General features: G+C 36.7%; 2 protein-coding genes across 2 annotated transcripts; both read right to left on the reverse strand.

Annotated features, from left to right (window-relative positions):
• Nucleotides 1-5,885: 5,885 nt before the first annotated feature.
• Nucleotides 5,886-6,326, reverse strand: LOC113558283. Its single transcript, XM_026963755.2, has one exon. The coding sequence runs from the start codon at nt 6,324-6,326 to the stop codon at nt 5,886-5,888; it is 441 nt and encodes a 146-aa protein (XP_026819556.2).
• Nucleotides 6,327-16,292: 9,966 nt separating this feature from the next.
• On the reverse strand, nt 16,293-27,445 carry LOC113558280. The gene is made up of 3 exons (XM_026963753.1): nt 27,111-27,445; nt 20,069-20,186; nt 16,293-16,703 (listed from the first exon to the last, which is right to left on the reverse strand). The coding sequence occupies exons 1-3, from the start codon at nt 27,443-27,445 to the stop codon at nt 16,293-16,295; spliced, it is 864 nt and encodes a 287-aa protein (XP_026819554.1).
• Nucleotides 27,446-27,599: the final 154 nt, after the last annotated feature.

The raw sequence follows: 27,599 nt of genomic DNA on the forward strand, positions 1-27,599 counted from the left end.
CGGATCGTTTGATTGACATAGTATCAACAAAAAATATATATAAAAGTAAACACAAGTACAAAATTTGAGATATGCACGGGACTAGCACCACGTTTGAATTGTTGAGCGCGTATGGTGTCTAGACGCGGATGCTGCTATAGATATATACGATTAATAATATATATATGTTTACAGCGAGCCTGTTGCTAGGGTCTACCGACTTGTTGTGATGCGCGCTCTTTTCCGAAAAAAGTAATATTATACAAAATACACAAATTCTTATTTATTTTAACAATGTATTTATTATAATAAATTAAATATGATTTTTAATATTTTATACGCATATTATTAATTTTACTATGAACGGTTATTCTTTTAATACCATTTTTTAATAAAACGCGTATTATTTATTTATCGTATACAAACGCTTATTGAATTTTATTGTTGTTTTTGGATAAAGTAAAAAATTGTTTATATAATCATTCTGCAGTAGTTTTACGTTTATTATATGGTACGACTTCTATATTGTGTCGACGATTCCCTTCTTCTATAGCACGAGAGAGGTCAACATGTGCGTTAACCAATTGATCCATTAATTCTTGATTAAATTTTATTTTTACAGGTACCCGTAACGGATTCTGTATCACCGTATATGTTTCCATATTTTGCATATCACGTTTCAGCGCATCGACCAACGTTTTTGCCGACGAAATAGACAACTGTTTAGACGGAATCGTGCGTTTACACGTGACCGTAGCTACTATAGAATTAACAGAAGTGTATCGAGTAGGCGTTAATGAAATTTTAACGTTGCACAACGCCAAGAAACGTGGTACAAACATACGATCAATCATAGGCTCCTTAGACTGTACAAATGCCCGTAAACAAGTCAACGCCGAAGATTCAACACCGAACGTGTCCATTATATTCGATAATATCGTAGATTTCTGAAACATTGTAATGTATTCAGCGACATCGACCAACGTAAAATTAGTATTTGTGATATTCGTAAACGCGTTTATTATATTTATAAACTCGTCACTGTTCAGTGTATCGTTTAATATCTGTGAATTACCAGTCAATTGTTGAAACGAACGCGCACCAGAAGACATTGAAATATTACTTGTTGTATTCGACGGAATCAACCCGTCTCTTAGGCTGAACATCGTTCTCTATATTTAGACATATATATAGATGAATACAATACGTAAAAATGTTGTTGCGGCGTCGGAGCACGACCGACGTTTTTTCAGCATTGGAAAAAAATCGACAATTAGTCGTATACGACACTTTATATAATAAAAAATTATATTACAATTACGATATATTGAGTCCGTTCGATATCAATCAGTTACAAAATTATACCATAGCTTTATGTAACAGATATTTCGATATAGACCAGATATTGTTCAAACGCTTACAAGCTTGTTCCGCAGACGTACTGCGACTAGTACACGAATACAATTACATAGAATATCCAAACGATGGAGATGACGCGGATTACGGCAACAAAGAGTTTGTATTATTGAATCAAATAAACAAACTCATTCTGAACAAAAATGATTTCGAAATTACAGTCCATTCATTCGATAAAGCGAATGTACAATTAAAAAAACCAAAAGAACCGACAATACCTAAAAATATAGAATATTTGTACAGACTGCGTGTGCCGACTAAAGATATATACGAAGACGTGTCTTTATATAATTTCGAAAAACTAGCATTCGACAATCAGACGAGATTTGAATTATATCCCGATTGTTTGTTTTCTACGTACTTTTATCAAAACACTTTGCATTCGTTAAATGTACAATCGATAAATGATTTAAAATACGACGATCGGTGGCAATCAAAGTTGGCAACGCTATTGTACCACACAAAGTTTTCAGAATACATAGCAACTGAAGCGTTTTACAGAAATTCTATAATATTAAATGGTATTGTTTACGATACCTCTTTTGTACCAAAGTATCGAGTACGCGACTTGAAACGACAAATCTATAGAACTAGCATAAACCTATCATTGTCAGCATCAGACGTACGAACAGCCGCAACAATCGAACACGATTCCACGAACCCGCCAGGAACTTTCAACAGCAGTCGCGACACCATTTCAATTAATTATATACAAAATATATGCAATAGCAAATCTTGTGAAAACATAAAACACCTGAGCAACGAATCGATGTTTGCGTACCGAGATCAATTGGATGTCAAAACCATACAAATAATCCCGAAACGTTATTTAAAAATATTTTCAATATTCCCGTTCAAAGACGGTCACTATGTCGATTCAGACGGCCGCGTACACGCTATAAATTTTAACCGACAACCGACAGTGGTGTTTACGAGTTTAATAGAATCACTACGTCGTATTTACAAATCTAAAAATATGGAAACTGCCGTATACGAATGTGCCAATTTATATAAATTTAAACATTTATTAATGTTCGCGTCGTACAACAACGATTTAGACCTCCAGGGCATAAGTCTGATTGTGTTGCGCGCCATGCGCGGAAATTATATTGAAATAAACGACACGGGCAGTGTATTAAAATTACCGTACTGTAACGAAATTTTGGCTTGGTTAAAACGATATTGTTACGGTCACAAGTGCATAAGTTATAATTACGATAATAAATCTACAAATAATTTCATTATATTTCCAAGAGAGCCCGACGTTTCTACAAACATTACAAATACACTGCTCACGGACAATTATACATTATTGAAAAATATAGCAAAAACAGCTCGATCTGATTTAGATTGCTCTTTTATATGTTCTCGGTATACAGTACCACCTGTCTTGTACAATATTTTATATAATAAATTAAAAACGACAAGTGAGATATACGTGTTTCTCACAATCGCCATACAAGAAACAAATTTGAACGCCTATAGAGAATATCGTGAAAAAGTACATCCCGAATGGACCGGTGGTTTATCACACACCGAATTTTTCAAAATGCACCCGTTCAACGTAAACGTACGTGTTGCGCCGCTTGACGTAGAAACATCGATCGACTTGGGATCACTCCATAATGTATTACCTACGGATATGCGTAAATCGTTATTAAATAAAATCCCAACAAGGGGTATTTTAGAAGATTACGAATTCGTGGATCGCAGACTACGTCAGTTAGTAATCACTGGCAACGTGCCTTTAAACAATTTCGAAATAATATCTTTATTAACGTATAAACTGAAAAAAATATTATAGTCACGGATCGCGAAACAACACAGTTCAAATACGTGTACAATATTTTTTTATTTAATATAGAAAATGCGCGCGTGTGTGCTTAGATAAATACAACCATGACGAAACGCAATAATAATAGCAAGACCAATCAAAAATATAAACAAACGTATTCGGGATCGCAATCGTCTATAGATGAAGACAATTTTGATTTAGGATACGACAAAAATATTTACAACGATATATATGACGATGCCAACACGGGTCTCGTCGGAAAAAACTTTCCTAAAAAATATTACGTACGTAAATTATTATTTTGTACCAGGTATTATTACATGTGTAGTGATATTATGTGACACGTTTTACGATATATGACTGTACAAAACACCAGCGTGTACAACAGCGTACAACAGACTGATGAACGAGTGTCATATATATAGGTGTGTGCGTACATGTTTTCTAGAAACACTCGCAACGAACACTGATGCGAGATCGTCGAACACGATCGCTTTATATACAAACGGTCCGACGCATATACGCACACCAGCGCGTGACCTAACGACAAAACCGGTTACTATAGATATCGTTCAATGAATACGTGATTCGAAATACGGAATCGGACCGTCGGAACCACCGTGTACCAGTTGCCGTCAACGTCTACAGTAGCCGTGCGCGGCAAGTGGTACATGGTGTTTCGTACGGCTCGAAACCGTATATCAAAAAAATGTGCCGTAAGCGTAATAATAATTTTGGTGGTGGTGGTCGTGGTGGGGACTACGAAAACCCGTATAAATACCGGTGCGGCCTCGCGCGCGCGACAGACTCTGTCCAGTAGTTTGGTCGAGAACAGAGTCTCTCCCGGGTCGGGGTGACGGCGTCCTCTGTCCATGTATAATATATATATATAAAAGAGAGGAAAGGGAAAAGATAATACTGTAATAATAATAATAATAATAATTTTCAGGAAAGTTTTTTCCGACGAGACCCACGAACATTCACGTTATGTGGCACGTTGTATGATATACGGTGTCTGACCGTAGAAACTATCATGTACCACTTGATATTCATGTCCACGAATGATAATAATAATAATAATTTTCCACAAAAGTTTTTTTCGGTTACGCCGATCGTAACATGCGTTATGTGGCATGTTTTATGATATACGACGATGATACTAATAATACACCACCGACACCGTACCATGCGCGTTATGTGGTACACGGTGTTTTGTACAGTCATATATCGTAAAACGTGTCACATAATATCACTACACATGTAATAATACCTGGTACAAAATAATAATTTACGTACGTAATAATTTTTAGGAAAGTTTTTTCCGACGAGACCCATGAAAAATCCACGTTATGTGTCTCACGGTCGGTTTTGCGCCATCGGACCGTAGGAACCACCGTGTACCACTTGACGTCAACGTCCACTGTAGCCGTGCGCGTTATGTGGTACACGGTGGTTCCGACGGTCCGACACAGCATATCGTAAAACGTGCCACATGATGCGGTAACCGATCGGTGTAGCCGAGAAAAAATTTTTCTAAAAATTATTATTATTATTATTGAACGTCAAGTGGTACACGGTCGGGTTTACGGCGACGGGCTGTAGAAACCACCTCGTATGGCGTAACGTGAGTGTTCGTGGGGTCTCGTCGGAAAAACTTTCCTGAAAAATTACTATTATTATTATTACAGTATTATCGTTTCCCTTTCCTCTCTCCTCTCTCTTTATATATATATTATACATGGACAGAGGACGCCGTCACCCGACCCGGGAGAGACTCTGTTCTCGACCAAACTACTGGACAGAGTCTGTCGCGCGCGCGAGCCCGCACGTGTATTTATACAGAGTTCGGTATCCCCACCACATCATAAAAATCAGTATCCCTACTAAAATTATAAAATTAAATTAAAAAAATATTATTATTACGTTTACGAGCGCGTTTTACGATATACGCGTATACAGACTACGTACGTTCCGACGAATATAGTATTATATTTCTTACGTAATATAGTACCATATTCAATTTCTATACCATTGTTTTAGAGTAAAATAATAATAAAATGTTGAAATTGGCATTCCTTTTGATTTGTTGTATCCATTATTTCCATCAAGCTTTTGCCGACGATTGTGAAGTATTTGTGTGGAAACAACAAGATGAACAATATTGTTTAAACGGCACTAGAGTTGGAACTTCGAACGAGTGTCGTAACGAAAACGGGACGTGTGTGTCGAATCCGATGGACAATTTCAATACGGAGATATTATCGGTTGTAGAACCGGATCGCCGCATCATGATATGCAGATGTTTATCGATTTAGGACGTACCGGTAAAGTTATAAGCGTCACGCCAAATAACGTTGGTGTATGGCTGACAAACGGGAAAATGCCTTATCGTAAATGCATTTTAATGAACGAATTTTATGAAAGGTTGATGAAATATGACAGTCCGATTTCCTGAGATTGCTATAATATGTGCTCGTTAAAATATGTCGTCGATACAAAGATGAAAAAATTAAAATAAAGTAAAACCGCGTACTTTGATCGTTTTGGCTCCAATGACTTACGTATTTCCGTTGTACGATACGTACAACGAACTATTTTTTTTTGCCTTTATTAGATCATTTTATTTTTCAACTAGATTTTCTAAACACCATCGTGTAATGTCCACTATTATATTACTACTATAATAATATATGTTTCACACCGTGCACGGACCTCCACATTTCCAACACCCATTACATTCATCGTCGCGTGTACAAGATACATATGCATAACTTTGAGAGTATGTTTTGGTTGTATAGCACCATTGATTTCCTATGCTGCAATAAGACCAGCAACGATTGTTATGACAACCAAATTCACGACACGACTGATCGGCTGCTCTTGAAATCACTGATATCAAACCTCCAGAGGCAGCGGTTATTCCTCCAATTGACGCTACAACTGGTGCAAATGGGCCTGTAGCCAACGATCCTGCGGCTATAATACCACCGGTAGCTGCTATTACATCTCCGGCTGCAGCAGCTCCTTGAGCTTTATAATCCGTTTCTGATTTTTGCTTTTTTATGATATGCCCGGATACCATTATCGAAGGATGGAGAGCTTGGATGCTGTATATCAATACAGCAACAGCAAACATATTTTCAAATTTGAGGAGTGCCATTTTTTATATTTGTATACCTATATTACTATGATATATTATAACACGATCGAACTTTCCTGAAAAAACGGGCGACGACCGAGACCGCGTGAGATTTTTTCCCCTTCTCTCTCTTATATATATATTATACTGGACAGAGTACGACGTCACCCCGACCCGGGAGAGACTCTGTTCTCGACCAAACTACTGGACAGAGTCTGTCGCGCGCGCGAGGCCGCACCGGTATTTATACGGGTTTTCTAAATTAGGTTGTCTGATCACATTCGCGTCTCGACTGTTTTCCAAATAGCCCGAATCTGTTTTTAAATAAAAGTTCAAAGACTCTGTGGTATTGTCCCAGTCTAAACGGTTTCTGAAAATGAACGCCCGTGTTGTATAAATCAAACGACTAGAATTTATGCACATCAACGGTATTTTACTGAAATATTTTTCCAAAAACGAAACATCGTTACTCAAACTCTCGTCTAGTATATCGTTAAGACAGGCTAACGACACGACTCTGCGTGTGTCTATATACTCTAAATTATTTGGTATATAATCACATTTTAATATTTTCATAGTGAAATCGCACTGTTCGTCCGGCGTGTATTGCCGTTTTAATTGTTCTCGTAGTTCCTGCACTTTACGGCTCGGGTTCATTATTAAATTTTCGTTTATAAATTGTTGTTCCAACACTCGCATCGATCGTGAAGCCGACGCCAACCGCCGTTGTGTCGGATTCATAAAACGTATAATTGAAGTGCTTCCTGGTAAATTCGATCTTAATATAGTATCGTTATTCATCGGCGAAACAGACAAATCTCGAGAGACCGAGGGCTCCATTGTGGTTTTTGCATATTATAAAATACGACTATTATATAGTTATATATAGAAAATTACATTTCAAAGTTTATAAAACCCAAACAAAAAAAATGACTGCGTCGTTAATCTTGAACAATGATGATGAACGAACCGCTGGTGTGTCGGTTACACCGACAAATAAATGGCGTACCGTTGAAAACGCAATAGTGAACGACTATCATAACACGTTGCGTGCTTCAAAACGTATGAAAAATTACAAAGGGTACATAGACGTTCCAGAAAACATTGAAACTCTGATACGCGAAGCGGACGGTTCCGAAATCTCGTTGCGAAAACAATTTATTGTATTTACATCGTTATTGAACAGTATATCACAAAAAATAATTAAAGAAAAACGAGTATTAAATTTAAAACGTAAATTATTATCTGAAGATGATTTCGAATTGAATAACAACAATTCGATGAACGATAACGAGCCACCACCGTGCAAAAAAACCAAAACACGTCGTCGTCGCAGCAGCAGCTGCAGCAGTAGCGATTCGTTTGCAATACGTAATAAATGAGTAAAACCGAAGCTTCGATTTATGATAAAGTAAAAACCCGTCAATCCGTAGTACCTGCAAATATGTATAAATGCAAATCTACCGGTGCCATGTTAGCTACGGCTTTATTCTGTTTACACGACTATAAAAAAGAAATAATTATAAAAGCAATTGTTGCTATATACAACAACAAATACCAATCTGTAAAAGACGTTATAGAATTAAGTTCAAAGTCCATTTACCATATCGGTAAAGAATTAAAATCCATAGACGTCGAATCGTTCAAAGAACTGCCGATTGAATTCCGTAAAATAATGTGTTTTTCCATACTAGATATTGCTAACTTGTTATGCGATAAAAATATTACATATATCTTAGCACGTATGGATTATGATCTATATTTGTCGACGGCAATATCCGCCGTAAATAAATTGGCGTACACCACTATTGAACCGTACAATGCGTTAATAGCTATGTTCTTGAAACTGGGAGTCGAACTACGTAATAAATCTAAAAAAATTATTATTATTATCATTCGTGGACATGAATATCAAGTGGTACATGATAGTTTCTACGGTCAGACACCGTATATCATACAACGTGCCACATAACGTGAATGTTCGTGGGTCTCGTCGGAAAAAACTTTCCTGAAAATTATTATTATTATTATTATTACAGTATTATCTTTTCCCTTTCCTCTCTTTTATATATATATATTATACATGGACAGAGGACGCCGTCACCCCGACCCGGGAGAGACTCTGTTCTCGACCAAACTACTGGACAGAGTCTGTCGCGCGCGCGAGGCCGCACCGGTATTTATACGGGTTTTCGTAGTCCCCACCACGACCACCACCACCAAAATTATTATTACGCTTACGGCACATTTTTTGATATACGGTTTCGAGCCGTACGAAACACCATGTACCACTTGCCGCGCACGGCTACTGTAGACGTTGACGGCAACTGGTACACGGTGGTTCCGACGGTCCGATTCCGTATTTCGAATCACGTATTCATTGAACGATATCTATAGTAACCGGTTTTGTCGTTAGGTCACGCGCTGGTGTGCGTATATGCGTCGGACCGTTTGTATATAAAGCGATCGTGTTCGACGATCTCGCATCAGTGTTCGTTGCGAGTGTTTCTAGAAAACATGTACGCACACACCTATATATATGACACTCGTTCATCAGTCTGTTGTACGCTGTTGTATATTGTTACCATGATACATGCGCTAGTGTTTTTCATGATCACAGAATGTATATTCGTAAAAATCCATGCACCGGATTACGTTCCGCAGAAGTGACTGAACGTGTGTACGTTTGACTTAGTGCGCAGATGGCATGGTTCCAGAGACCCAAGACTGCCTTCGGGCACGCGGGTCCCGTGTTACGGGTGTATCGCTATTAGCTGCCCGTCTCACGTGCCACAACAATGGTCTTACAATACATACGTTCAGATCCGAATCCGATCATGTTCGGTGGCTGCGATGTCGTTGAATGACATACGTTTCTGTTATGAAATCGTGCGTTACATGGTGTACTATACAATTGTTGCGATGATTGGTGCTCGTACGAGGCGATGATGTCAAGATCATGCGAGCGAAAAAAATTATACATTAGACATTGCCGCTGTATCTATTATGGCTGTAAAACTGGGTAATTCGATTAAACTCATCAAGAACATTTTATCGAAATTGTAATACATTTGATCGTGTATTCGGTTTTCGAAACGTTTTATGAGTTTTCGTATTCCGAATACGATATAGACTTTGTAAAATTACCATGTTGTTTTATTTGATCGCACAGGAATTGAGCCCGTTCCCGTGCCGTTTCGAATTTACACACCGTGACCAACATATTGTTTTTATTGTAATTTGTAATTAAATCAGATATCAATTGTCTTGTACACGGGTTGTGTTTCCAATGACTCAATATACGACTACGGACTATGCAATCTATCATAAAACTTATAATGTTGGTATCCTCGTACGATAGATAATTACCACGTACCGGTATACCGTGACTTTCCAACACTAGGTATAAAACGCATATATTGATCAACTTCGATGTATAGTTACATACACGATTTGGTTTAAACAGCAGACTTTCTTTAAATTTTTGCAATATATAATACATTTGGTTAAGGTCAGTTTCGCCCGTCGTTTGTTTTACGTACAAACGTTCGTCTTCGTTACATATTTGTGAATAAAATGATATCCGTTTACAGGTTGTTCGTACGTGTTTACTAGTAATCCCGTATTTGGATCTGTTTCATAGTGCCGGATCGTGTTGAACGATATCGTTTCGTGCGATATGTCTATAAATATATCGTCTACGTCCAATTGACTTTGGAAATTTCCAAATTCCTGTAACGTTGACAGTATCGCTTTTATTTGTTTGTATATAACGTTATCGACATTGTCGTTGTTTTCTAAATCTGTGTTTTCCATACCGGTTTCTTTAGATTTTAACAATTTTACTAGTTTCGGACAGATTTCTATTTGTTTGTCATTGTCTCCGGTTTCTATGTCTATAGACAATTCCAAAATCTCTAACAATTTGGCATAAGACACGAAATACATGTTGTCCACAATACGATGTTCAGCGAATTCATCACAGTTCACGTAGAACCGCGGTATGGTTATAGGTACATAATCAGGCGGACATTCGTATAGAGCCAAGTCGGTTATTTGTTTTTCAGGTTTATCATAATTCGAGTTTGTCGTTTTGTCTAAATTGTCCGACAATAATTTTGTCTCAGTTGTACATAATTCTGAATTATAGAACTCGTTTCGAAATTTGAGTTCGCCATATAGTTGTCGGAACTATGCGTATTACTTAAAGTGATTGTCGGTCTACAAATTCGGTTACTATATATATAACATTAAAAATTAAATACATTTAAACCGTGTGTGCGTCTCTTTAGCTAATCGAGTCGTAAATCATGAACAAACTTTAATCACTTCGTTCGAGCCGTATCTTCATAATAGTTGTTTTAATTACTTTATTATATAATTTACAAACGTGCGCGTATACATATACATGTAAATTATTATAAATAACTATTATAAATCATCATCGTCATTGTTGTTCGAGGTGCCCGTCATTTTTAGAAATAGTAAACGGTGAATACGGGCTTTCTGGCATTGTTATACGAGCCAATTCGATTGTTAAAATATGTTTTTTTGCCGGTTTCGGCTTGCCGTAGTTTCTTCCATCAGATTCAGAGGTTTTGTTGTTGGTTCTATGGATCCCACTAAATCGTTCATTGTTTTTTCCATACTCGTTTTAGTACCTATATCGTAATTTGTTAAAGTAGTGTTTACGGAACTGTGCGCGTTTATGAATTGCGCTAAACCGTGACCGCCTCCGTCGATTAATACGGACGTTATGTATTTTCTAAACTTGTTAAAACCCAAATTTTCGATGTCTAGTGAAAACAGTACGGCCAGTTGTTTAGCGGCTCTTCGCAACTGTGAGACGGACGTTTATTAGTACGTAATCGCCTTTTATGCGTGATTCTGTGTAATCCGGATATCGGTTAGATCGTTCGTGTAGTCGGGCTCCTTGGATTATTTTCTCTCTATTTCTGATTATATAATCAACGCACGCTACCAGTAATTCGTTGGGTATTATTTCGCAACGCGTGGTCGACGATTTATAACCTTTGCTGTGTAGGAAAATCGGACGGTGCTGTAGTATGTCTTTTAGATTTTCAATAGTTAACTGGTGCAATTCCATAATCCGATGACTGGTCGCACTCGACAACAGTATAGCTAGTGCGGCTTCGTACGAAGATAAATCTACGTTAAATGAATTGTTTATATCGATTTTACGTATAAATTCGGCGGCGTGGTTTATCAAGCGTTTTATTTTTTCCATCATTTCAAAGTTTTCGGCGTGTGGTTGTGTCTGAGCAAGTCGTTGCGGTATACGTTCACGTCTATCGTCATGTCCGTGCCGTATAATCGGCGTAGCGTGGCCGCTATTTGTATTTTATATTCGGGTTTTAAGAATTGACCTTTTCTGGTTTTTAGATTATCGAGCATATCGTCATATCGTTTTTTTGCACATAATCTCTCGTCAATTCGACACCGTTATATCGTATTAGATCAGGTGCGAGCGCATAGACGTTTGTGTGGTTTTTCGTATTTTCGATATATCGAATTTTGATACATCGCCAAGATTGGCTAAATCTTCTAAATTCATTATTCGTGTTCACCGTCTATATATAACTAAAAAATAATTTGTTATAATTCGTGTCGGAACAAAGTGATCACCGTTTTGACAAAACTTTCTAATTACGTTTCGTTAACATTACGGTTTTCATTATTTTACCGATATTCATATGTGTTATCAAATCGACAATTGCGATTTCGGGAGTCCATATGATAAGACGGGTACTGTTTCCGTGATTCCATACATCGATTTCATTGGATTCCAATGTCTTTTGTAATACGGATAGTGCTTCGGTCTCGGAACCCAAGACATCGTCGTTTTCGACTGTCGTGTGTTTGGCCAAATCCAACCGGACAGTTCGATGAATTTATCGTAATCCCGTGTTGGTCCGGAGTCAATAGATTTAGTTTTTGTAATTTTGTTTTGTAATCAACGTCGTCTCCGTTCGAAACCCGTTGTTGGAACGTGGTTAATTTTTTTTTTTCGCCGTTCCAGCGAAGCCTCATCAAATTGTTCGTTGCGCGCTGTTTGATGTGGTTCGGCGCGTATGTCGTTTTCGGAATACATGGAACACTGCTTGTTTTGCGTGTTTGCGGGTTTTGACTTATATCGGAACTATTGGTGGTCGTTATCGGACCGTTTATGGGTATTTACTAAAATCCGGCCAATTGGACGGATAGAACGATATGTTTTTAAATATGGAATTACGGGTAACGACGGTATGTAACCGGCAATGTTTGTAATAGAATATCCCGAGTTTTCAGTTGTAACGAAATCGTCGGCAAGTATTTCAAAAGATTTTGTTTGAATACGTTTTCACTGTGTTCAGTCGCGTCTCTTTGGATTATCAGAGAACAGTGTAGGTTCTCCAAACCGATAGGTAGCATTGCGCAAGTCGTATTTTAAAAATTATATAAATACATATACTATATAGTAACGTGATTTATCGGTCAGTCTTGTTTTGTGCGTCGCTGTTACAACAACCTTTCGATGGATACCAATGATGCTAGTGCCGAAACGGTCCTGGGACACAATGGCGAAGACGTGTTGGATTTGTTTGTACAGAAGACGATATCGGACCTTTACTACCAGTTGTCGAACGTGGCGATAATAACGACGACGGTGATGATGACGATATGAAGAAGACGATGACGGTATAAATATTATTATCGACAAGACGTTAATGAGTGATAATTATACTACATTATGGACGATGTGATACAAGAGGATTTGGAATTAAATATCGAAATAAAAAAATTGATACAAATCAGTATCGAAAATCGAGGTTATTACAACGAACCTGTTGTAACTCTGTACGCACAAGATACGATTATACCTATTTCGGTTAACAGCGTCATATCGTCTCGTTTAATCAACCATGTATGGGGTGCGGAATGTCAGTATAAAAAATTTGATTTAAAAAATCACGAATGTTTCGATTCTATGCTGAATAAATATAAAAAAGCAACGAATCGTAACGCCGTTGATGCGTGTACCGGGTTTGTACAATTTTCGCTACGATATATGATCACATGCGTAAAAAAGCAAACACCGTAGACCGGCGACGTGTTCAAAATACAATAGCGGAAGCAATGATCGACATTTTAGAAATTTCATTTTCAAAAAATTCGCGATCGTTATATTGAAAAACGGTGTTTTTGTAGACGGTGCGATACGGGATACTATAGTCTTATGACCGATTGTGCCCGTATGGGTTTTAAACGTGTACGGATATATTGTAAGGTAGCGAACGCGATTCATATTGTACGGCTGTAGTCGGTGAATATTCAGACGTAAATGTATAAATATTATTTTTTTTCAGTCAAAACGACATATTACTTGCATACATTATAAACGCTCCGGGACCAAAGAACGAGCAAGTATAAATATTGAATTACGTGATGTGTATATATATATGTTTTATTTAAAAAGTACATAATTGTTTACAATCAATAATACATGTTAAAAAACATATAAACTATACAATGTTTGTGTGTGCCATCATGATTGTTTAGTTGACTGGTACGTATTCAATACAGTTCTCGTTCTATTGAACAAAAAAACAATCATAATTTTTAATTATGTTATTGTATAACGTAAATAATACATTTACCGAATCGAGGTGTATGGTTCTTGTTTTATTGTCATCTTAGTCTGATTTTGATTTGATAAATATAAATATCGTTTTAAACAACTCCATTTAGAAACACTTTTGAATACAACTGTGGTTCCGACAAGTTTGCGAACGCTGGATATTTTTTCAACATGATGATGTATACGTACTATAAACTGAGCAAATGCGACACTTGATATCGGGTATCTGAACTAAAACTGTCATACCGTTTTTAAATTTTAGGTATATTTAATGTTGTCGATTTTTTAGGTATGGGTACTTTTATTGCTTACACTGGGTAAATATTAATGTGACAGTTCATAACGAATAATACTGATACGTGAACATTTTTTATGATGTGGTGGGGATACCGAACTCTGTATAAATACACGTGCGGGCTCGCGCGCGCGACAGACTCTGTCCAGTAGTTTGGTCGAGAACAGAGTCTCTCCCGGGTCGGGTGACGGCGTCCTCTGTCCATGTATAATATATATATATAAAGAGAGGAAAGGGAAAAGATAATACTGTAATAATAATAATAATAATATAATTTTCAGGAAAGTTTTTTCCGACGAGACCCACGAACATTCACGTTATGTGGCACGTTGTATGATATACGGTGTCTGACCGTAGAAACTATCATGTACCACTTGATATTCATGTCCACGAATGATAATAATAATAATAATTTTCCACAAAAGTTTTTTTCGGTTACGCCGATCGTAACATGCGTTATGTGGCATGTTTTATGATATACGACGATGATACTAATAATACACCACCGACACCGTACCATGCGCGTTATGTGGTACACGGTGTTTTTGTACAGTCATATATCGTAAAACGTGTCACATAATATCAATACACATGTAATAATACCTGGTACAAAATAATAATTTACGTACGTAATAATTTTTAGGAAAGTTTTTTCCGACGAGACCCATGAAAAATCCACGTTATGTGTCTCACGGTCGGTTTTGCGCCATCGGACCGTAGGAACCACCGTGTACCACTTGACGTCAACGTCCACTGGTAGCCGTGCGCGTTTATGTGGTACACGGTGGGTTCCGACGGTCCGACACAGCATATCGTAAAACGTGCCACATGATGCGGTAACCGATCGGTGTAGCCGAGAAAAATTTTCTAAAAATTATTATTATTATTATTGAACGTCAAGTGGTACACGGTCGGGTTTACGGCGACGGGCTGTAGAAACCACCTCGTATGGCGTAACGTGAGTGTTTCGTGGGGTCTCGTCGGAAAAACTTTCCTGAAAATTACTATTATTATTATTACAGTATTATCGTTTCCCTTCCTCTCTCCTCTCTCTTTTATATATATATTATACATGGACAGAGGACGCCGTCACCCGACCCGGGAGAGACTCTGTTCTCGACCAACTACTGGACAGAGTCTGTCGCGCGCGCGAGCCCGCACGTTGTATTTATACAGAGTTCGGTATCCCCACCACATCATAAAAATCAGTATCCCTACTAAATTATAAAAATTAAATTAAAAAATATTATTATTACGTTTACGAGCGCGTTTTACGATATACGCGTATACAGACTACGTACGTTCCGACGAATATAGTATTATATTTCTTACGTAATATAGTACCATATTCAATTTCTATACCATTGTTTTAGAGTAAAATAATAATAAAATGTTGAAATTGGCATTCCTTTTGATTTGTTGTATCCATTATTTCCATCAAGCTTTTGCCGACGATTGTGAAGTATTTGTGTGGAAACAACAAGATGAACAATATTGTTTAAACGGCACTAGAGTTGGAACTTCGAACGAGTGTCGTAACGAAAACGGGACGTGTGTGTCGAATCCGATGGACAATTTCAATACGGAGATATTATCGGTTGTAGAACCGGATCGCCGCATCATGATATGCAGATGTTTATCGATTTAGGACGTACCGGTAAAAGTTATAAGCGTCACGCCAAATAACGTTGGTGTATGGCTGACAAACGGGAAAATGCCTTATCGTAAATGCATTTTAATGAACGAATTTTATGAAAGGTTGATGAAATATGACAGTCCGATTTCCTGAGATTGCTATAATATGTGCTCGTTAAAATATGTCGTCGATACAAAGATGAAAAAAATTAAAATAAAGTAAACCGCGTACTTTGATCGTTTTGGCTCCAATGACTTACGTATTTCCGTTGTACGATACGTACAACGAACTATTTTTTTTTGCCTTTATTAGATCATTTTATTTTTCAACTAGATTTTCTAAACACCATCGTGTAATGTCCACTATTATATTACTACTATAATAATATATGTTTCACACCGTGCACGGACCTCCACATTTCCAACACCCATTACATTCATCGTCGCGTGTACAAGATACATATGCATAACTTTGAGAGTATGTTTTGGTTGTATAGCACCATTGATTTCCTATGCTGCAATAAGACCAGCAACGATTGTTATGACAACCAAATTCACGACACGACTGATCGGCTGCTCTTGAAATCACTGATATCAAACCTCCAGAGGCAGCGGTTATTCCTCCAATTGACGCTACAACTGGTGCAAATGGGCCTGTAGCCAACGATCCTGCGGCTATAATACCACCGGTAGCTGCTATTACATCTCCGGCTGCAGCAGCTCCTTGAGCTTTATAATCCGTTCTGATTTTTGCTTTTTTATGATATGCCCGGATACCATTATCGAAGGATGGAGAGCTTGGATGCTGTATATCAATACAGCAACAGCAAACATATTTTCAAATTTGAGGAGTGCCATTTTTTATATTTGTATACCTATATTACTATGATATATTATAACACGATCGAACTTTCCTGAAAAAACGGGCGACGACCGAGACCGCGTGAGATTTTTTCCCCTTCTCTCTCTTATATATATATTATACTGGACAGAGTACGACGTCACCCCCGACCCGGGAGAGACTCTGTTCTCGACCAAACTACTGGACAGAGTCTGTCGCGCGCGCGAGGCCGCCACCGGTATTTATACGGGTTTTCTAAATTAGGTTGTCTGATCACATTCGCGTCTCGACTGTTTTCCAAATAGCCCGAATCTGTTTTAAATAAAAGTTCAAAGACTCTGTGGTATTGTCCCAGTCTAAACGGTTTCTGAAAATGAACGCCCGTGTTGTATAAATCAAACGACTAGAATTTATGCACATCAACGGTATTTTACTGAAATATTTTTCCAAAAACGAAACATCGTTACTCAAACTCTCGTCTAGTATATCGTTAAGACAGGCTAACGACACGACTCTGCGTGTGTCTATATACTCTAAATTATTTGGTATATAATCACATTTTAATATTTTCATAGTGAAATCGCACTGTTCGTCCGGCGTGTATTGCCGTTTTAATTGTTCTCGTAGTTCCTGCACTTTACGGCTCGGGTTCATTATTAAATTTTCGTTTATAAATTGTTGTTCCAACACTCGCATCGATCGTGAAGCCGACGCCAACCGCCGTTGTGTCGGATTCATAAAACGTATAATTGAAGTGCTTCCTGGTAAATTCGATCTTAATATAGTATCGTTATTCATCGGCGAAACAGACAAATCTCGAGAGACCGAGGGCTCCATTGTGGTTTTTGCATATTATAAAATACGACTATATAATAGTTATATATAGAAAATTACATTTCAAAGTTTATAAAACCCAAACAAAAAAAATGACTGCGTCGTTAATCTTGAACAATGATGATGAACGAACCGCTGGTGTGTCGGTTACACCGACAAATAAATGGCGTACCGTTGAAAACGCAATAGTGAACGACTATCATAACACGTTGCGTGCTTCAAAACGTATGAAAAATTACAAAGGGTACATAGACGTTCCAGAAAACATTGAAACTCTGATACGCGAAGCGGACGGTTCCGAAATCTCGTTGCGAAAACAATTTATTGTATTTACATCGTTATTGAACAGTATATCACAAAAAATAATTAAAGAAAAACGAGTATTAAATTTAAAACGTAAATTATTATCTGAAGATGATTTCGAATTGAATAACAACAATTCGATGAACGATAACGAGCCACCACCGTGCAAAAAAACCAAAACACGTCGTCGTCGCAGCAGCAGCTGCAGCAGTAGCGATTCGTTTGCAATACGTAATAAAATGAGTAAAACCGAAGCTTCGATTTATGATAAAGTAAAAACCCGTCAATCCGTAGTACCTGCAAATATGTATAAATGCAAATCTACCGGTGCCATGTTAGCTACGGCTTTATTCTGTTTACACGACTATAAAAAGAAATAATTATAAAAGCAATTGTTGCTATATACAACAACAAATACCAATCTGTAAAAGACGTTATAGAATTAAGTTCAAAGTCCATTTACCATATCGGTAAAGAATTAAAATCCATAGACGTCGAATCGTTCAAAGAACTGCCGATTGAATTCCGTAAAATAATGTGTTTTTCCATACTAGATATTGCTAACTTGTTATGCGATAAAAATATTACATATATCTTAGCACGTATGGATTATGATCTATATTTGTCGACGGCAATATCCGCCGTAAATAAATTGGCGTACACCACTATTGAACCGTACAATGCGTTAATAGCTATGTTCTTGAAACTGGGAGTCGAACTACGTAATAAATCTAAAAAAAGCAAAGAGATACAAGACCAATTCAAAGTAAATCCCACAGAGACAATGTTGTTGATTTTGAATAATTTAAAATCGTTCAGAGACGACGAATTGGCCGACAAACACCGGTTAGATTCTAAAAATATCAAAAGTCAATTTGATCCCAATATAACGTATTACTGTTTTGAAGGTCCTATGCATTTTGATAGCCATGTAAGTATAGCATACAAGACAGTCGGAGACGAAATGTTCCAAGTCAAATATTACAAAAATTGTATATTTGATGTAATTGGTACTAAAAACGAATTATATTATGATAAAAATTGGTTAGAGCGACTGGAACAGATTACAATTACACCTAAAGTAGTAATTAGAGAATATACAGGCGCACAGCTAAATGACATTGATGATAATAAAAGCATAGGAGTATCTTGGATGGATAATGGAAAATCTTATTATAAAACATTTAATATCACTAAAAGCAGAAAATCCAAAGAATAATAACGTAAAATTATATATACATATATTATTTTTTAAACCTAATTTTCCCAATTATGTATAACTAAAAAAATCTACATTAAACGTATACGCACACGCAATGCACCACGATTCTTATTAAAAATTATAATATTTTTTAATTAATATAAATATTATTATACGCTTTAACGAATCGAGATACTTTTTTAATGAAAAAAAATATTAACATAAATTAAAACATATACCTGTAATTAATTTTATAAAATATATTTTTGCTTAACGCAGTCGTAACAGTAATTGAAACCATTTATAAAATCATAAATGTTACAATTTATTGAAGTTTTGGATTTCATAAATGTTTGTGATTCTTTGCCAAATGAAACATCTATAATATTTCCATATTTTTGATACGACTTTATCAAAAACGCGATAAATCTCGATATATGATCGTCACTTGCATTATTAACGTCTAACATTATTAGATAATCGACATCGATTTTAAACGGAGTTTGATGTTCTGATTTATTTACAACGACCGTACACCGATCACCACGTAAATTTTTTAAACTATTATTTATAAATTCATATTTATAACGAACATCTATATATATAAACGACATACGATTACGATTTATACATAGTTCTAATTCTTTAAAAGGCGACGTTAGTAATACATCATTATTTTTATTGCTACCGTGGTCACCATATGTACATTTATGTATATTTTTACAAACATCGTGATCCGCATCATTGTTACATAATAAAGTTTTAATATTATTTTTCGTATCGTCGACGCCGTTGGGGCTCTCGACATATTTATTAATATCATATGAAATCGGAGTATCGTATAATATAATATCAGAATATTTATAAGAATTTTTTATACAAGAACACATGTTAATAATGTTTTGTCGCCATACACTTTTCAACGTAAACAATCGTTGATTCACATCAACACCGGAGTCATTATCTGTAATAATTTTTTTTCAAAACTCACCGGTTGTGATTCGGTTTCTGTCATAGAAACATAACTCAAAGAATGACGAGTGACACGATTGGTCACGTCTTCAGCAAATCCCAAAAGATTACTGTCAACTGTTATTAGAAAAGGTATACTGGACATATTTTAAACACAACAATTTTAATACAATTTATATGTGTATTTCTAATTGAAAGCACGCCACAAAGCGTGAGTTTATGTTCATACAATACAACTAAACTTACAACTATTATCTATATATAGAATACATTTATCATAACATTTAATTTTTTACTACAAAATTTATAAAATAGCTACATACAAACATGATATGAATCAATCTATATCAATAAGAACATTTAACAATTTTATCGGCAAGCATCGCAACGACTCGTTCGTCAAATGCAGAATTGATTATATTGGCTCGCGTCGGTACATTGGTCAATATGTCAAAATCGGGCCCATGAAACAATTGTAAATTTTCGACGTCCGTGTCTTTTATAATGTATACGTTATTGTAATCATCGAACGTGTCTATGAGAAAATTCCCGAGTGCGAAAAATGCGATAATCTGAATATACAAATAAACGTCTACATTTGTATCTATACCATTGTATTTTTCATTCAAACGATTATAGTATCGATTATAGTAATTATTTGTCAAATCAATAAGCAAGAATGTGTTTTTTAAATTTTCCAAAGTTTCATGCGACACGGTTTTAAACCAATCGACCAACTCCCGATAATACGCCTGATAATACATACCAAATTCGAATGAAATCGATGGATGCCTTAGTTTTGTTACAGTTTTCAACGTTTTTATGTTATATTCTATCGCAACATGTTTAAAATCTCGATGTATTTTTTCATATAAAATCGGACAGGCCACCGAATGTTCGAAAATTCCGACACCGGTACGTGTTGACAGTTGCTCCGAAGCCAGCTTATGATCCAAACAATTTGCATACAGGGCCGAATAAGTAATGTAAGACACCTCGATATTCGGAAATGCTGTCATAATCTTATCAAGTATAACGGTCTTTCCAACACCGCTCGGGCCAGCAACATATACGGATCGTTTGATTGACATAGTATCAACAAAAAATATATATAAAAGTAAACACAAGTACAAAATTTGAGATATGCACGGGACTAGCACCACGTTTGAATTGTTGAGCGCGTATGGTGTCTAGACGCGGATGCTGCTATAGATATATACGATTAATAATATATATATGTTTACAGCGAGCCTGTTGCTAGGGTCTACCGACTTGTTGTGATGCGCGCTCTTTTCCGAAAAAAGTAATATTATACAAAATACACAAATTCTTATTTATTTTAACAATGTATTTATTATAATAAATTAAATATGATTTTTAATATTTTATACGCATATTATTAATTTTACTATGAACGGTTATTCTTTTAATACCATTTTTTAATAAAACGCGTATTATTTATTTATCGTATACAAACGCTTATTGAATTTTATTGTTGTTTTGGATAAAGTAAAAAATTGTTTATATAATCATTCTGCAGTAGTTTTACGTTTATTATATGGTACGACTTCTATATTGTGTCGACGATTCCCTTCTTCTATAGCACGAGAGAGGTCAACATGTGCGTTAACCAATTGATCCATTAATTCTTGATTAAATTTTATTTTTACAGGTACCCGTAACGGATTCTGTATCACCGTATATGTTTCCATATTTTGCATATCACGTTTCAGCGCATCGACCAACGTTTTTGCCGACGAAATAGACAACTGTTTAGACGGAATCGTGCGTTTACACGTGACCGTAGCTACTATAGAATTAACAGAAGTGTATCGAGTAGGCGTTAATGAAATTTTAACGTTGCACAACGCCAAGAAACGTGGTACAAACATACGATCAATCATAGGCTCCTTAGACTGTACAAATGCCCGTAAACAAGTCAACGCCGAAGATTCAACACCGAACGTGTCCATTATATTCGATAATATCGTAGATTTCTGAAACATTGTAATGTATTCAGCGACATCGACCAACGTAAAATTAGTATTTGTGATATTCGTAAACGCGTTTATTATATTTATAAACTCGTCACTGTTCAGTGTATCGTTTAATATCTGTGAATTACCAGTCAATTGTTGAAACGAACGCGCACCAGAAGACATTGAAATATTACTTGTTGTATTCGACGGAATCAACCCGTCTCTTAGGCTGAACATCGTTCTCTATATTTAGACATATATATAGATGAATACAATACGTAAAAATGTTGTTGCGGCGTCGGAGCACGACCGACGTTTTTTCAGCATTGGAAAAAAATCGACAATTAGTCGTATACGACACTTTATATAATAAAAAATTATATTACAATTACGATATATTGAGTCCGTTCGATATCAATCAGTTACAAAATTATACCATAGCTTTATGTAACAGATATTTCGATATAGACCAGATATTGTTCAAACGCTTACAAGCTTGTTCCGCAGACGTACTGCGACTAGTACACGAATACAATTACATAGAATATCCAAACGATGGAGATGACGCGGATTACGGCAACAAAGAGTTTGTATTATTGAATCAAATAAACAAACTCATTCTGAACAAAATGATTTCGAAATTACAGTCCATTCATTCGATAAAGCGAATGTACAATTAAAAAAACCAAAAGAACCGACAATACCTAAAAATATAGAATATTTGTACAGACTGCGTGTGCCGACTAAAGATATATACGAAGACGTGTCTTTATATAATTTCGAAAAACTAGCATTCGACAATCAGACGAGATTTGAATTATATCCCGATTGTTTGTTTTCTACGTACTTTTATCAAAACACTTTGCATTCGTTAAATGTACAATCGATAAATGATTTAAAATACGACGATCGGTGGCAATCAAAGTTGGCAACGCTATTGTACCACACAAAGTTTTCAGAATACATAGCAACTGAAGCGTTTTACAGAAATTCTATAATATTAAATGGTATTGTTTACGATACCTCTTTTGTACCAAAGTATCGAGTACGCGACTTGAAACGACAAATCTATAGAACTAGCATAAACCTATCATTGTCAGCATCAGACGTACGAACAGCCGCAACAATCGAACACGATTCCACGAACCCGCCAGGAACTTTCAACAGCAGTCGCGACACCATTTCAATTAATTATATACAAAATATATGCAATAGCAAATCTTGTGAAAACATAAAACACCTGAGCAACGAATCGATGTTTGCGTACCGAGATCAATTGGATGTCAAAACCATACAAATAATCCCGAAACGTTATTTAAAAATATTTTCAATATTCCCGTTCAAAGACGGTCACTATGTCGATTCAGACGGCCGCGTACACGCTATAAATTTTAACCGACAACCGACAGTGGTGTTTACGAGTTTAATAGAATCACTACGTCGTATTTACAAATCTAAAAATATGGAAACTGCCGTATACGAATGTGCCAATTTATATAAATTTAAACATTTATTAATGTTCGCGTCGTACAACAACGATTTAGACCTCCAGGGCATAAGTCTGATTGTGTTGCGCGCCATGCGCGGAAATTATATTGAAATAAACGACACGGGCAGTGTATTAAAATTACCGTACTGTAACGAAATTTTGGCTTGGTTAAAACGATATTGTTACGGTCACAAGTGCATAAGTTATAATTACGATAATAAATCTACAAATAATTTCATTATATTTCCAAGAGAGCCCGACGTTTCTACAAACATTACAAATACACTGCTCACGGACAATTATACATTATTGAAAAATATAGCAAAAACAGCTCGATCTGATTTAGATTGCTCTTTTATATGTTCTCGGTATACAGTACCACCTGTCTTGTACAATATTTTATATAATAAATTAAAAACGACAAGTGAGATATACGTGTTTCTCACAATCGCCATACAAGAAACAAATTTGAACGCCTATAGAGAATATCGTGAAAAAGTACATCCCGAATGGACCGGTGGTTTATCACACACCGAATTTTTCAAAATGCACCCGTTCAACGTAAACGTACGTGTTGCGCCGCTTGACGTAGAAACATCGATCGACTTGGGATCACTCCATAATGTATTACCTACGGATATGCGTAAATCGTTATTAAATAAAATCCCAACAAGGGGTATTTTAGAAGATTACGAATTCGTGGATCGCAGACTACGTCAGTTAGTAATCACTGGCAACGTGCCTTTAAACAATTTCGAAATAATATCTTTATTAACGTATAAACTGAAAAAAATATTATAGTCACGGATCGCGAAACAACACAGTTCAAATACGTGTACAATATTTTTTTATTTAATATAGAAAATGCGCGCGTGTGTGCTTAGATAAATACAACCATGACGAAACGCAATAATAATAGCAAGACCAATCAAAAATATAAACAAACGTATTCGGGATCGCAATCGTCTATAGATGAAGACAATTTTGATTTAGGATACGACAAAAATATTTACAACGATATATATGACGATGCCAACACGGGTCTCGTCGGAAAAAACTTTCCTAAAAAATATTACGTACGTAAATTATTATTTTGTACCAGGTATTATTACATGTGTAGTGATATTATGTGACACGTTTTACGATATATGACTGTACAAAACACCAGCGTGTACAACAGCGTACAACAGACTGATGAACGAGTGTCATATATATAGGTGTGTGCGTACATGTTTTCTAGAAACACTCGCAACGAACACTGATGCGAGATCGTCGAACACGATCGCTTTATATACAAACGGTCCGACGCATATACGCACACCAGCGCGTGACCTAACGACAAAACCGGTTACTATAGATATCGTTCAATGAATACGTGATTCGAAATACGGAATCGGACCGTCGGAACCACCGTGTACCAGTTGCCGTCAACGTCTACAGTAGCCGTGCGCGGCAAGTGGTACATGGTGTTTCGTACGGCTCGAAACCGTATATCAAAAAATGTGCCGTAAGCGTAATAATAATTTTGGTGGTGGTGGTCGTGGTGGGGACTACGAAAACCCGTATAAATACCGGTGCGGCCTCGCGCGCGCGACAGACTCTGTCCAGTAGTTTGGTCGAGAACAGAGTCTCTCCCGGGTCGGGGTGACGGCGTCCTCTGTCCATGTATAATATATATATATAAAAGAGAGGAAAGGGAAAAGATAATACTGTAATAATAATAATAATAATAATTTTCAGGAAAGTTTTTTCCGACGAGACCCACGAACATTCACGTTATGTGGCACGTTGTATGATATACGGTGTCTGACCGTAGAAACTATCATGTACCACTTGATATTCATGTCCACGAATGATAATAATAATAATAATTTTCCACAAAAGTTTTTTTCGGTTACGCCGATCGTAACATGCGTTATGTGGCATGTTTTATGATATACGACGATGATACTAATAATACACCACCGACACCGTACCATGCGCGTTATGTGGTACACGGTGTTTTGTACAGTCATATATCGTAAAACGTGTCACATAATATCACTACACATGTAATAATACCTGGTACAAAATAATAATTTACGTACGTAATAATTTTTAGGAAAGTTTTTTCCGACGAGACCCATGAAAAATCCACGTTATGTGTCTCACGGTCGGTTTTGCGCCATCGGACCGTAGGAACCACCGTGTACCACTTGACGTCAACGTCCACTGTAGCCGTGCGCGTTATGTGGTACACGGTGGTTCCGACGGTCCGACACAGCATATCGTAAAACGTGCCACATGATGCGGTAACCGATCGGTGTAGCCGAGAAAAAATTTTTCTAAAAATTATTATTATTATTATTGAACGTCAAGTGGTACACGGTCGGGTTTACGGCGACGGGCTGTAGAAACCACCTCGTATGGCGTAACGTGAGTGTTCGTGGGGTCTCGTCGGAAAAACTTTCCTGAAAAATTACTATTATTATTATTACAGTATTATCGTTTCCCTTTCCTCTCTCCTCTCTCTTTTATATATATATTATACATGGACAGAGGACGCCGTCACCCGACCCGGGAGAGACTCTGTTCTCGACCAAACTACTGGACAGAGTCTGTCGCGCGCGCGAGCCCGCACGTGTATTTATACAGAGTTCGGTATCCCCACCACATCATAAAAATCAGTATCCCTACTAAAATTATAAAATTAAATTAAAAAAATATTATTATTACGTTTACGAGCGCGTTTTACGATATACGCGTATACAGACTACGTACGTTCCGACGAATATAGTATTATATTTCTTACGTAATATAGTACCATATTCAATTTCTATACCATTGTTTTAGAGTAAAATAATAATAAAATGTTGAAATTGGCATTCCTTTTGATTTGTTGTATCCATTATTTCCATCAAGCTTTTGCCGACGATTGTGAAGTATTTGTGTGGAAACAACAAGATGAACAATATTGTTTAAACGGCACTAGAGTTGGAACTTCGAACGAGTGTCGTAACGAAAACGGGACGTGTGTGTCGAATCCGATGGACAATTTCAATACGGAGATATTATCGGTTGTAGAACCGGATCGCCGCATCATGATATGCAGATGTTTATCGATTTAGGACGTACCGGTAAAGTTATAAGCGTCACGCCAAATAACGTTGGTGTATGGCTGACAAACGGGAAAATGCCTTATCGTAAATGCATTTTAATGAACGAATTTTATGAAAGGTTGATGAAATATGACAGTCCGATTTCCTGAGATTGCTATAATATGTGCTCGTTAAAATATGTCGTCGATACAAAGATGAAAAAATTAAAATAAAGTAAAACCGCGTACTTTGATCGTTTTGGCTCCAATGACTTACGTATTTCCGTTGTACGATACGTACAACGAACTATTTTTTTTTGCCTTTATTAGATCATTTTATTTTTCAACTAGATTTTCTAAACACCATCGTGTAATGTCCACTATTATATTACTACTATAATAATATATGTTTCACACCGTGCACGGACCTCCACATTTCCAACACCCATTACATTCATCGTCGCGTGTACAAGATACATATGCATAACTTTGAGAGTATGTTTTGGTTGTATAGCACCATTGATTTCCTATGCTGCAATAAGACCAGCAACGATTGTTATGACAACCAAATTCACGACACGACTGATCGGCTGCTCTTGAAATCACTGATATCAAACCTCCAGAGGCAGCGGTTATTCCTCCAATTGACGCTACAACTGGTGCAAATGGGCCTGTAGCCAACGATCCTGCGGCTATAATACCACCGGTAGCTGCTATTACATCTCCGGCTGCAGCAGCTCCTTGAGCTTTATAATCCGTTTCTGATTTTTGCTTTTTTATGATATGCCCGGATACCATTATCGAAGGATGGAGAGCTTGGATGCTGTATATCAATACAGCAACAGCAAACATATTTTCAAATTTGAGGAGTGCCATTTTTTATATTTGTATACCTATATTACTATGATATATTATAACACGATCGAACTTTCCTGAAAAAACGGGCGACGACCGAGACCGCGTGAGATTTTTTCCCCTTCTCTCTCTTATATATATATTATACTGG

The sequence above is a fragment of the Rhopalosiphum maidis genome, chromosome 4 (assembly GCF_003676215.2).
Source record: "Rhopalosiphum maidis isolate BTI-1 chromosome 4, ASM367621v3, whole genome shotgun sequence".
Taxonomy (NCBI): domain Eukaryota; kingdom Metazoa; phylum Arthropoda; class Insecta; order Hemiptera; family Aphididae; genus Rhopalosiphum; species Rhopalosiphum maidis.

Coding starts and splice junctions, on each gene's coding strand:
- LOC113558283 (XM_026963755.2), bottom strand. CDS start 6,326: ATGTTTGCTGTTGCTGTATTGATATACAGCATCCAAGCTCTCCATCCT.
- LOC113558280 (XM_026963753.1), bottom strand. CDS start 27,445: ATGTTTGCTGTTGCTGTATTGATATACAGCATCCAAGCTCTCCATCCT. Junction 20,187..27,110: donor TGCAGCATAGGAAATCAATG/GTGCTATACAAC, acceptor AAATATGTCCAG/TATACCTTTTCTAATAACAG. Junction 16,704..20,068: donor CAGAAACCGAATCACAACCG/GTGAGTTTTGAA, acceptor ATTGATATACAG/CATCCAAGCTCTCCATCCTT.